At 39.6% G+C, this 14098-nt stretch overlaps 2 protein-coding genes across 4 annotated transcripts in view; both read right to left on the bottom strand.

Annotated features, from left to right (window-relative positions):
* SH3RF3 (SH3 domain containing ring finger 3) overlaps positions 1-14098 on the bottom strand; it is a 358548-nt gene that overhangs the window by 47031 nt on the left and 297419 nt on the right. For all 3 annotated transcript variants that reach the window (XM_075200284.1, XM_075200285.1, XM_075200286.1), the window contains 2 exons: positions 12102-12211; positions 4442-4612 (listed from right to left, as the gene is read on the bottom strand). In XM_075200284.1, the coding sequence (XP_075056385.1) occupies positions 4442-4612; positions 12102-12211 (281 nt within the window). The remainder of the gene's footprint in view (positions 1-4441; positions 4613-12101; positions 12212-14098) is intronic.
* The window catches only part of LOC142141621 (uncharacterized), a 939875-nt gene that overhangs the window by 804392 nt on the left and 121385 nt on the right, over positions 1-14098 (bottom strand). The gene's annotated exons all lie outside the window — the stretch shown is intronic.

Here is a 14098-nt window from a genome sequence, read left to right as displayed (position 1 = left end):
GCAGTGGGGAGAGTCGTCACCATGTTAAACTTTATTGCTATGCTATGAGCAGGGCCGCCGAGAGGGGGGGGAGGCAGGCACATTTTTCCCGGGCCGGGCCCTCGCTGCTAACTTGAATTTCTTCTTTTGTTTTTTTCAATCTTTTTTTTTATTATTTTTTTTCGCGGGGTGGGGAGGTGGGTTGCGTGCTTCGTTGGTGGGGGGAGCTGGATGAAAAAAACAAAACCCATACTCACGTGATCGCGGCGCCGCGTCCCACCTCTCTTCTCCTCTCCATTCACACTGACTGCCGGGCGTGACGTCATCAAGTCACGCCCGTCAGTCAGTGAGGAGCGCCGCAGCCAGACACAGCATGAAGAAAGAAGAGAAGACAGAAGAGGAGAAGAGAAAAGAAAGAAGCTAAGAAAAGGTAAGCAAAGAAACAGAGAGGCAAGGGGGGAAATAGAAAGGGACAGTACTATGAGGAAAAATAAGGGAGAGAGGCACAGAGGAGGAAAAATAAGGGAGAGAGGCACAGCGGAGCAAAAATAAGGGAGAGAGGCACAGCGGAGGAAAAATAAGGGAGAGAGGCACAGAGGAGGAAAAATAAGGGAGAGAGGCACAGCGGAGGAAAAATAAGGGAGAGAGGCACAGAGGAGGAAAAATAAGGGAGAGAGGCACAGAGGAGGAAAAATAAGGGAGAGAGGCACAGAGGAGGAAAAATGAGGGAGAGAAGCACAGAGGGAAAAAGAAGGAGGGAAAGCAGCATGGAGGGCGCAGTGTGAGCATAAGGGGGCACAGTGTAGTTGTGATGAAGGGGCACAGTAATGTGTGTGTGACGGCACAGGGGGCTTGTTGCAATGTAGTAAGTGTGAGGTAGGTGGTGGTTAATTAATGGGTGCTATTTTGTTTGTAGGGTGATGGTGAAGCAATTTAATAGTGGGGACTATTAATTTAAGATGGGGTGGTTTGGGGGCTACTGAATGTTGGGGTGAGTTTGGGGAGAATGAGGTCTATTTATTAAATGTGACTATGAATTATTTAATGGCAGTGATGGTTGCATGAAATAGGTATTGCTGGGGCTGTTTGCAGGAAGGGAAATAGGTTTATTTATTAAATGTGAATACTATTATTTTAATGTAGGGGCTGGAGAAAGGCCTAATTATTAATCGTGGGTGCTATTGATTTAACGCCGGGGCTGGCTGTAATTTTCTAAATTTAGCCATTTTTCCCCCAAATAGGTCCTCCAACATTCCAGGATGCGGACAAGCCACAACTAAAGAAACCAGCAGCCACAGGTGGTGAAAGTGAGAAGAACAGGTAGGACAGAGCAGCATAGTGTGTGAAATGTTGTGATTCTAGTAGGGACAATGCCAAGGTTTGGTGAGCTCAGTGGGCGCAGGCCAAGACTGAACTCTTTCTGTACACACTGCATTCTTCCTATACAACACAAGGGTGCTAGATGTCCTGAAAGTCAGGAGTGCTTGGACAAATGTCACACTCCGGTGAATTCAGGACCTAGTGATTTTGATGTGCTAGCCATGCCCCAATGGTGCATTGCCACGCCCCCAATTGTGTGACCACACCCTTCAAACATTTTGCGCCGCCAATTGTTTTTTGCTTACTCGACTATAGGGGGGGCCCCATGAATTTGTTGTACCGGGGCCCTGAATTCCTCTTGGTAGCCCTGGCTATGAGAATAATAAATATTTAGCATGTGGTTTATTGCTCTGGTCCTATTGTTAGGTGTCAAATATATGTCAGCAATTTTTTCTTTTACATAAATTTTTGGGGGGACAGATAAAAGTTTGCAGTTAGGGACTCTGATTGCTGTTTCCATAATGAAAACAAGAAATCTGATTTTGTATGATTAAAATTGATGGGCCTCGTTCATCAAGAAACAAAAAAACAAATGTAAAGTGCTTTTTTAAAAAAAAAAAAAAAAGAATAAAATTGCACATATATTCGGTATATGCATGCCAGTATTCAACAAGGAGCGGATCTAAAGATACATCACTTCTATAAACTGGGTAGGGGCTGGCTGGACTTGAGGGGCAGGAGGCCTCTGCCCCCCGGGCCAGTCCATAGGTTTGCAACCTTAGGCTGGGTCACTGGGACACCTGCACTTTTTTGCTTTAAAATGTCCCTAATAGGCTGCTCAGGCGAATCTTGCCCCCAGGCTAAAATTTGCGCTCGAAGATGAATTGGCGTTGATGCATTCTCTGGTGTATAGTTAGTTTCTGGGCATGTGCAATGCAATTTTACGTACGTATCAGCATTTAGTTCCTTAAATATTTAGGACTGATATGTGTAAATATGTGATTTTTATTTATTACTACATTACAATAGGTCGCGTGTCTGTTATACCACTAGTCCCACTGATATTTGTTCACATGGTTAGATGTGGCTTTCATAGATATACTTTTTGTCACTTTGTAATATGTTCTTTGTTGCAATTTGCTTTACTATGTATTGCTTTTTCCATAGTATTTTCATGTTCTTTGTGCCAGCATTTTGTTTATGTTCCCCTTCATTGGGTCTTCTTTTCCATTTTCTTCTCTATATGAACAATTGTAGGAATGGAAGATCATGTTGGCAGTTAAGGTTGGACTTATTGGACTTAAAAAAACGTAGGTATTAGTTTTCTAAGCTACTCCACCATGCGCATTTCCAGCTGTATCCTGAACCCTGCAAAATTAGGCACAAGGCACTTCTCTGGGAGTAGTTCTAAAAACTGTATTTTGGTCTTGCATCTACTGTTTGTGTGCACTAGACATTATGGTGCAATTTCACAAATAACAAGGTCACTATTTTCACCTTCATAAATGTGGCCCAGTGTTAAACTGCCCAATAAAACAGCAATTTGAACAGTCAATCCAGTGAAATTGCTGCATGTATGAACCAAAAGTGGCTGGCAACCCCGATCAACATCTGGTCGAGATTGAATAGAGAAAGATTATAACTGCCTGGAAATGCTGTTGAGTGATGCCCAAAATTTGCTACCTTCATTGGCGAAACTCCCTAAGTGGGACCCACTGTAATCCAATTTGGTCATCCGTGTATATGTGCAAATTTAATAATGACATCAAGGCATCAATGACATCAGGGTCTAATGCTCACAATGCAGCCATTTAACACTTCTAATATTACATAACTTTGACCTACTTCTGCACCTAAATTCCTAAAGAAGGTCATTACACAGTGATGTAGAAAGTGGTTCTTACTGAATTTTTTCCAGTGTTCTTTTGATATTAATAAAATGAGAAAACAGGATTGTGCACCCTAAAACAGGACAAAGCAATGCAGGCCATTGACACTAAATTCACCAGGCACTCAAATGTTATTGAGAAGAATATGTCTCCTGTTTCCTCAGAGCTTTTTCTCTTTCTTTGTAGAACACTCACAGTATTTTAATTAAACCAATTATAGATGTGTTCAGCAAATGCAATATCTGGTGAAATTACATTTTTACATTTTTAATATTCTATTAAAAAGTCTTTATTTAGGATGTAAAAAAGTCCTTTTGTATTCCATTATTTTGAATATATTGGATGCTAATTCAGTTAAAAAAAATGTAAGCAATACATTATATAGAGTCTACAAAGTAACATTTTACTGCCAAATTACTTAAACAACACCCATGTTTTACTCATTAAAATAAGAAGGACTTGTGTGTAGTGGTGGGTATTGCAATGGTGGGACAAATGTTAGTATAACCTTGTACAATATGTATAAAATAGAAAGACAATCCTAAAAAAAAGTTTAGGCAAAATTGCATTCCATGTTTTATTATAATGTTATTATTACTATTATTATTACTACTAGTAGTATTATTACTATTATCAACATTAAGGAATTTGATAAGCTTGCTTGAAAAGGGGTGTTTTCAGGGAAGCCAAGAAGGGTTTGCAGGCTTTGCTGAAATTGGGAGCAATGCTTGAGTAGTGTTAAAGTGTATGGGGAATACTAGTCTCTGAGGTTCCTAAGGTGTTAACCTGGTGAGAGAATAGTATACTAACATTGCATTTAGTGATTAGTTTAGATGTCTAGTTATGTTAATCAATGAAAGAAAGTGTCTGATTGGTTGCTATGGTTTAATGCCAATTTTCCACCTAGATGTTAGTAAATGACCCATAGTGAAAGGTCAATGAGCAAGTGAGGTTCCTGACCTCAATCCAGATGTAATTTATTTTCCTGATGTGGACTAGGTGTCAATACAGACTATTAACTGTTCAGTAGAGCTGTTATCTGTTTTTTACACTGGGTTGTCCAATATAAGCTATGGCTAACAAATATATATTATGCTACTTATTTCAACTGCTTTTATCAAACATATCCTTTAAATGCAGAAGGTAATGAAAATACAGCAGCATTGATCTGGAATTACTGAGGAACTCAATTTTACATTTTTCCAAAATCATTGTCAGGTAATGGTAAATGGAAATACTGTAAGAATACTCACCTGGAAACAGGAGTAACATAATTGCCTGGGAAAACTCCTGATGCCCCAGTCCGGAGTGATGTGCCTTTAAACCAACCGTCTTGGCATTTCTCAGTGACTCGGTACATTTCCCCCTTCCGTAGTTCCAGCTCATCATTCTTTTGTGGTTTATAAGCATACAGCGCTAGATATCTGTAGAATCCAACATGAGAGATCACAAATACAGTTTTCAGGGTAAGACAAAACACAATTCAGTCTTTGACATACACACAGCGATTGAGCTGATGTATACTCTTATGTATACTGAATGGTAATACATCTAATGGATATTGCAATGGGCAGTCAAAATGCTCAAATAAAGTGGTGTTGGCTCTAGGTACAAATTGCCAAATGTACCATTCCCACACATAAGCTAAGGTTTTATTAATAATTAATAATGTCAATAATGTTAGAAGAAAATACTATGCAAACACAAAAGAATAGTTTGTATACCCTATAGAAGAGAAATACCTTTTCTGTATTACATTGTCAGTTCTAAGTTAAACAACTCAGATAAGTGACAACTCCCTCCTTGATAAAATGTCAAATCTGTGCACTCATTCTACTGTAGGATCCGCTCATGCGAACCTTGCAGGACATTGTTTTATCCAAGATACATCACCAGATACAGCAAGGATTTGACCCTGGGTCTTTATCTCCAGTTTTTCTATGAAAGTGCATCCCACATGCCGCTGATTTTGAATCAGTAAATAAACTTCCCTGTTAGCAGTAATATATGCCAAAGCTGAATAAAACAGGTTGAATATTCACATTACTATAAAACTGCCTTTCCATTCAGCATATACAGCAGTTATGCCCACTCATAGCTTTATTACACACAAGTGTTTATTACACATTAGGTCTATTACACAGGGCATCAAAATGCTGCTAGACCAAACAATATTCTTTCCTTTGAGGATATATTGCTTTATTATTATTATTATTATTATTATCAATAATAATTATTTATAGGGCGCCATAAAGTGTGCTTAGCGCCGTATAGAGACAAACAATAGGACAGTACAAGATAAAACAGCACTGTACAGTTAACAATAAGAACTATAACTCTGGAAATTCAAAACACAGCTAAAGAGAAGGGATGAGGGTAGAAAGTCAAGAAGGAGGTGGGCTGAGTAGCTGGAGAGCAATGTTAAAAGTGGTGGAAACAGGAGGAGAGAGGGTTCTGCTCAAAGGAGCTCACAGTCTAAAGGGAGGGGCAAACAAACTGAAGACGCAAGGGTGATACAGAGATAGAGTCACACGGAACGAGAAAGGAAGGGGGAAGAAGGGATGAGGGGAGATGTAGCCGACAAGGTGGGTAGTTAAGCAGATGACTGAAGGGCTTTTAAGTAAAGATGGGCTTTTAATGCCCGTTTGAAACTGCACAGATTAGGGGATGTTCTGATGGAGCAAGGGAGAGCATTCCAATGGAAGGGGCAGCAAGGGAGAAGTCTTGAATGCATGCATGAGGAGAGGTAACAATTATTGACCGTTCGCAGTGGGAGGGATGGAGTATGAATAGAGATGAGGTTGGAAATGTAGGGAACAGTGGAGTTGGTGAGGGCCTGGTAGAGGGGGGAGACAGAGGTAGAGTGTCGAGAAAGGAAGATAAGTCTAGCAGCTGCATTGAATACAGATTGAATAGGAGCGAGATGAGATTGGGGGAGGCCAATAAGGAGAAGGTTACAGTAGTCCAAGCGGGAGATGATCAGAGTGTGGATGGAGATTTGGTGGCATCCTGGGAGAGGAAGGGCCGAATGCGAGCAATGTTACATAACTGGAAGCGACAGGTATTGGCAAGAGAGTGAATGTGTGGGGCAAAGGAGGGAGGAGTCAAGGAAGACACACCAGACAGCGAAGTTGGGGAACAGGAGAGATAGAGGAATTGTTAACAGTGATAGAGAGTTCGGAGGGGAAGGAGGTTCGAGATGGAGGAAAGACAATGAGTTCGGTTTTAGCAATATTAAGTTTAAGAAATCTAGAATACATCCATGAAGAGATGGCAGAGAGGCAGCCGGACACCCTTTACATATATAGTGGTCGAAATGGGAATTCAGAAGTGGCGGTATTGAGAATGTAAGTGAATGGAATTTGACAATTTACAATGAGGGCAATAGAAGTGGCGGTATGGCATACCACGTATACACCCCCACTTTAACCAGTGACTATATACCAGTGCCAACACTGAACAATGGATCTTAGCAGGAAAATAAAATATGCATAATTATAAATAAATAGGAATAAAGAGCATGCACAAGTTTCTTTTGTTTATCCATAACTCAGATCAGCACAACACAGGCACAGAGAAAGCACCACTGTGACAGAAACCTAAGAGAGATATTAGCAGCCTGTCAACAAAAGCTGAGATTGTACAATTGACTTCACTAAGTATTTTCCAATCATGGCTCAAGTTTAAACATCAAGTTTTCTCCCAGTCCTGTCAGGCAATTACGCTGGCGTGCAACAGGCAGAATGATCTTACACAAATTATGACTACAGAAGTTTAGTCTATTTTATAGGCACAGCTCATCAATTGAACACCTTATCAATTTACCACATTTTTGTTTAGTGAGAGAAAAGAGAGAAGATGAAAAAATAATCTGTTCCATATTGCAAGAATTGAAATAACATTTTTACCCCTAATAAACTAGCATCAATTCCCTAATTCATCTATTCACTTCCTTTGCCATCTCAGCATGTTAATAAACCGAAGGAAACAGCTTTGTGTGAGTTTTTTATGTAAAAACCCACAATTCAGGTTGGACTGGAATAATTTACTCTATTGTCCTTTTTAAAGCATTTTACTATTCTGACTTGATTTTACTCTACCTCACTGTGCCATTATTGTATTGTAAATGGGTTAAATAAAATAAAAGAAAATTAAATATCTCCTAGCAATGCTGTCCCCCTTTTGCAATAGCTTATTTCAAATGAAGTCCCCGTGAACGATCTTATTAGATACCATTCATTTTCTTTACTATCTCATTTTGCCATCTTAATTATGTTATTATCCCACAATATAACATAATGAAATCCTACACGTTAGTTCTCTGCTATGTGAATGTTTGAATGGATGCTGATAACAAGTTATACAAGATGTTCCGGAACATAAAAGAATGAAGCTTTGTCATTTCTCACTATTATAACTGCTGTCACACAAGCTACATTGAAGACACAAAGGGCAAATTGCTTTATTTTAATAAAATGTATCTGACTATTTATGTTTCAATGCACTGTTGGCCAGTTAATTTTAGATGGTTTCTCTTTAAATTTAATGAATAAAGTTGGTTTTCACTGTTTAATTTACGTCTAGCACAGTCAATTCCGTAGAGGCGTTGAGGAAGTAGCATAGAAAACTCCAATGTTTCTCTTTAGTTTCCAAACAGGCCACCTTTAGTACCTAAGCAGCTAACTAATTAACTTAAAAAAAAAAGAAAAAAGAATAAAGTGTAGATAATTGATATTAAGTAAAGTTTTCTGCTGTCCCGCACTCTCTGATGCACAAATCCATTAGGCAAATATATAATTAATTTGCTCTTCAGATCACATATACAGGGCCTTATTTATTAAGGAAAGAATTTTGTACCTTGGCAAAACCATGTTCCATTGGAGAAGGAGGTAAATTTAAAATGTGGGGACAGATTTATAGTTGGGGTAGGGAATGTTCTAGATCAACTTTAAATTTCAGTGTGAAAATAAAGCTATCAAGAATGTGTGTGCTACATGAAAAAACATCCAGTATTTAACTTATGTGCACAAACAATAATAAACAAATTTGCACCCCTTGTATTGTAACATGGCTTGTCCAAAAGAAAATTACTCTTTTGTACACAGAGCCATAACTTAGAATTCTAGTGCCTGGGGCGAGAAAGAAAAATGCCGCCCCCCTAGCCCTCCATTTTAATCAAACTAACCTAAAATTGTCCTAAATTGTGCCCCCCTTCAGCGTTGCGCCCTGGGCGGTCGCCCCTGTCGCACAGCCCTAGTTACGGCCCTGTTTGTACATTACTTTCCTTAATGAATCTGGCCCATACTATATATTTCACCTGTTCTCACACTGGGCCTGATTCATTAAGGAATGCAAAGTGAACACAATTGGCTGGTATTTTAATGGATGGAAAATGGAAGCAGGTACGCTCGTATTCAATAATACCAGGATCTCAAGAAAGGATTCTAGTTGAATGCGGGTGTAAGTACGGCATACGGCATTTGCAGTATGCAAACAGACACAACACATTGCAGGATACATACAATCCATATGTAGATATAAAGTCCCATCAGAAGAATAGTTTTAATTAAAATAAATAAATACATTACCAGCTAGTAATAATATAATCATTAGTGAGAAAATAGTAAAAGAACAAAAGGGTTTTTTTTTTTCGTTTTTTTTTTACATGAAATGCATACACAGATCAGCCACAACATTAAAACCACTGACAAGTAAAGTGAATAACATTGATTATCTCATTAAAATGGCACCTTTCAAGGGGTGCGATATATGAGGCAGCAAATAAACAGTCAGTTCTTGAAGTTGATGTGTTGGCAAGAAAAATGGGCAAGTGTAAATATCTGAGCAACTTTGATGAGAGCCAATTGTGATGGCTAGATGACTGTGTCAGAGCATCTTCAAAACGGCAGGTCTTGTGGAGTGTTCCCAGTATGCAGTGGTTAATACCGACCAAAGGTGCTCCAAGCAAGGACAACTGGTGAACCGGTGTCAGGGTCATGGGCGCCCAATACTCACATGCTGAAAAAGTTAATGCTGGCTAGGATAGAAAAGTGTTAGAACATAAGGTGCATCGCAGCTTGATGCGTATGGGGCTGCATAGATGCAGACCACTCAGAGTGCCCATGCTGACGCCTGTTCACTACTGAAAGTGCCTACAATGGTCACATGAGCACCAGAACTGGATCATGGAGCAACAGAAGAAGGTGGCCTGGTCTGATAAATCACAGTTTATTTTACCTAATGTGGAAGGCTGGGTTTGTTTGCATTATTTACCTGGAGAAGAAATGGCACCGGTGGGCGCAGTGTGATGCTCTGGACAATGTTCTGTTAGGAAAACTTGGGTCCTGACATTCATGTGGATGTTACTTTGACATGTACCACCAACCTAAACATTGTTGAGGACCAAGTACACCCCTTCATGGCACCTTTATTCCCTGATGGCAGTGGCCTCTTTTAGCAGGATAACGCGCCCTGTCACACTGCAAAAATTGTACAGGAATAGCTTGAGGAACATGACAAAGAGTTCAAGGTGTTGATTTGGCCTCCAAATTCCCCAGATCTCAATTTGATTGAGCATCTGTGGGATGTGCTAGAAAAACAAGTCAGAGCCATGGAGGTCTCACCTTGTAACTTACAAGACTTAAAGGATCTGCTGCTAAAGCCTTGGTGCCATATATCACAGGAACCTTCTAGTGGAGTCCATGCCTCGTTGGGTCAGAGCTGTTTTGACGGCACGAGGGTGATCTACACACAAATAGGTGGTTTTAATGTGGTCACTGATCGGTGTATATCAGGATATTATTGTCTACTGTACTTAAAATGCATATTTACAGTTGCTCTTGATTACAAACACATGTTCTGGCATGTATACATGACCGTCATCACTATCACTCAGCACTTACACCTGTCCTGTAGTTGGTGCAAGTGATACGGCTAAAAATTGAATACCTGAGAGATGCCCAGAGCTTGAATCGCACAGATGTGAGAGCGCGATCAGACGCCCTTAGGTACATTGCCTACGTGCATATGCCCCTTCCCTTCTGTGTTCTGCCCTTGAAATTGTAGGCAGTAGCAAGAGTACATTGTGTTCAAAGATAAGTTGGATGTACTTGCGTTGACTGGTGTACAATGTGTTTCGGAGAAAGCACAGTGCAATTCTATGCTAAGTGCGGCACATATCTGCATTTACATTCCTTAATGAATCAAGCCCAGTCTGCTTTATTATATAATGAAAACAAATTCTGAGATTGAACCAACAGTATGCAAATGCTATGTATATTTTTGGTATGTGTACCCCATAGGATAACAAAGTTAGATTCAAACGGTACTTATGTCCATTAACTATAACGCCAAATAATATAAACTTTATTACTAAATAATAAAACCAATACAACTAATCAGAATGGGTATTTATAAAACATTTAAATGATAATTTCATTCAAGGCTGAAAATTCACTGAGGTATCAGAAGTTATACCCCATCCCAAAACTTCACAATCCTGGGGTCTGGAGTTTGAATGATGTCCAGGAAGGTGTCAGAACACCCACAAGCTGGGCCAACATAGCGTAAAGTAGAAACTATTTTAAATGAATATAATTATCCTTGTATTCTCAAAGTCCCTGTCCTCACTAAGCAAAACCTATCAAAATGTTACTTATGCTTTTCACATCTTAGCTAAGGTTAAATACTGCTGCACAGATTCAAATAAACATATTTTTCTAAATCTACGGTGCAACTGTCTGTCTTACTAAGTGCTAATGTCTGAACTTGTTACATAGATGCAAAAAGCAGAAGGTCTTTAGGGGACATACATTCCAGATGACAATAAGTATTATTTCAAATATTTGATTTGCAGTCTATTATATGTCTTACAAGCATTTGTTTTTGAACAAATATATGGCCTGATTCATTAAGGAAAGTTAATCCCGATACTTGCCATATTTTGCACAAAATTTCACTGCTCAGAAATGGACTATACGCCAGTGAACACAAGTGCATGCAATTCATCTTCAAATGCAAAGGACACTTCCGACAGCCTACTATTTCAAGGGTGGAAAGGGGGAGGGATGAAGCATATGCACATAGGCAATTTACAGTAAGGGCGTGCCAAGGTCGAGGGCACTCACATCTGTTAGAATCAAGCTCTGGGCATAACTCAGGTGTTACTTGCACCAGCTACAGGGCAGGTGTAAGGGCCCAGTGATAGTGATGACTGTTGCATCTACATGCCAGAATATGTGTTTGCAACTAACAGCAACAGTAAAAATGCATTTTATGTACACTAGCTATTAATAACATCCTGATATATGTATTTCATGGGGAAAAGAAAATGGGGAAAAAACTACTTTTTTTAATGTATTTTTACTAATGACTATATTATTAATAGGTGTTAATGTATTTAATATTTTTTTCTGAGCGTTCTGATGGTACCTTATATTGAATTTATGCATTGTACCTTTCCTGCGGTTTGTTGTTTCTGTCTACATGTGGCATGTTCCACAAAGTAAGAGCGTACTTATACCCGTATTCATCTAGAAACGTTTCTTAAAATCTGCTTGTACTTGAACACAGGAATACCTGCAGGCAATATCTGCCCAATTTCCAAAAAAATTAATTTCACTTTGCGTTCCTTGATGAATCATGCGAGTAATGTATGCATATAAAGTTACAGAACAGTTGTTACACTCTAAACAAATGGAACTATTTACCTCTACCTATTTTATATAATCAAGCATATTTAGGTAAACTGCACAGATGAAACAGTAAAATAACATGTATTTACCCTTTGTGTGATCAATTACGTACAATTGGTTTGGGAAGTGGGAAGCTTGCATTAGTCTAGTAGGCCTCCTATTTTTACAGTATAAAATTATCCAATATCAATAATACATGCTATATTATATTGTAACTTACATATTAAGAGGTAATTGGACTTTTGGCGATGTCCCTTTTTCTCCAATTAGTGTGCCTGTTTTGGGACTAGCAGCACCAGCCGCAGCAGCAGTGCCAAACGTGGAAGAATCCTGCATAGAGAGAACATAGAAGATGGCATCAGTGAGAAGCGTACTATCGCTGGACATAATCAATATTCCTTGCCAAACCTGTAAAGGAAGAAAAAGCAAGGAAATTAAGTAATTAAGTAATTTCATACTTGTCAACTCTCCCGGAATGTCCGGGAGACTCCTGCATTTTGAGAGAGTCTCACGGAGTCCCGGGAGAGCGTGGCAATCTCTCAGATCTGCCCACTAATTAGGTCCCTAACAGCGCAATTCCCAGTGAATCGCGGCATTTGGCCCCACCCCCCGCTGTCAAATGACGCGTTTGCGTCATTACGTCATGGGGTGGGTCTAAAATGACGCGCATTTTGGAGCTCAGGCAGCGCCTGGGGAGCATTGCAGGGAAAAGCCCTGATTGGCTACCATTAGTATTTAAGGCAGGGGGGGCTTAGCCTCCCTGCTGGTCATAGTGTCCAGTCTGCACTGTTGCTGACCTGCTCTGATTCCTGTATTGCTAATTTACTATTGTGACCCTCTGCCTGTACCTTGGACCTTGCCTGCTTGCCTGTGACCCTGACCCTCTGGCCTGTATCTTGGACTCTGCTGTTTTGCCTGTGACCCTGACCCTTGGCATGTTATCTGACCTTTCTTTCATGCATCTATTGTGCTAACCGCATCTTGCGGTGAGTGGAACAGTCTTTATTTCATTTACTGGAGTGGACATCAGTTTTACCAATGAGGGACACAATACCCGCAATAATTGGTGTGGCCACACCACTACATTTATCCACTCTGGATTTGTATTTTATTGGGTCATTGGAGAGTGCACCTTATATGTCTTGGGACATTTTAGTACGTACCATCAACAGTTCATTTTCGATGATCACTCAATATCCCATACCATTTCTATTGAATGTTTATCATCATTCACGCTGCAGCATGTTTATATGACATCTATGCATTGTAAATTCCATGATCACACTGGCCAGTGTTTGCCTCATGTTATGATATGTTTTTATGAATAAATTGTTTTTATTATTAACTCACGGATCAAGTAGTGGTTGTGTGTGTTACAGTGGTCAGCACTGTTATTTGTGTTGTTCTACGGGAAAGGCGGCTGCTCAGGGTGAAGATGTTTGTCATCTGTTCTGCAAGTTAGTTATCAAGCATAAACAAAAGAAAAGATGGTAAAACTTATATACAGACCCATTCCCCATAAACTAAGTTAAAAGTCACTGAGAAAACAACTTCCAAAACCACTCATGGCGGTGTAGAAAGGGAAAGCTGGACAGGAGATGTTTCTGAGCTTGCATTTCGACACTCCTGCACCATTTGGGATGAAACCAACGCGAGGTGGTTGAGTTGGATCCTGGTCAGGTGTTAGGAGGGCTAGGGTCCTGGTTGAACCTCTTGTTGGTGTACGTGGGCAGAGCTTTGACACAAGGAGCCTGTTCTGAGTTTTCCACTGGATGGATTTGGATGAAAATTTCACCTAGTGGTAACATTGGATCCCAGAAGACATACGAGGGGGTTGAGGTCCCAGTCAAACCTTCCACTGGATGAATTTGGATGACATTAAATATAAAAACGACACTGGGCGCTACCTCATAGGTGTGTTGGAAAAGCTACAAAACTGCCATTTTTTTTAAAAAGGTTGACAGCTACATCCAACTCATTGATTGATAACTTAATAACTTGAAGATCTATATAAATATAGATGCAAATATAGATATATAGATATATTAACACAAATATAAATATGTATGTATTTGTTATTGTATTTCTCTTATTTTATTTGAGCATTTTGAAAATATAGTAAAGAGGAAATGCATAGGTTTTCAGAGATATCATGATGTGCTGAGGCCTGTTCCCTTAAGCTGAGTGATCTGGAAGGGATACTGTTAAAAGGGAACT

This window comes from Mixophyes fleayi, chromosome 2, assembly GCF_038048845.1.
Source record: "Mixophyes fleayi isolate aMixFle1 chromosome 2, aMixFle1.hap1, whole genome shotgun sequence".
NCBI lineage: Eukaryota > Metazoa > Chordata > Amphibia > Anura > Limnodynastidae > Mixophyes > Mixophyes fleayi.
The sequence above is the reverse complement of the archived record's forward strand: the minus strand, read 5'-3'. Positions and strand labels throughout refer to the sequence as shown.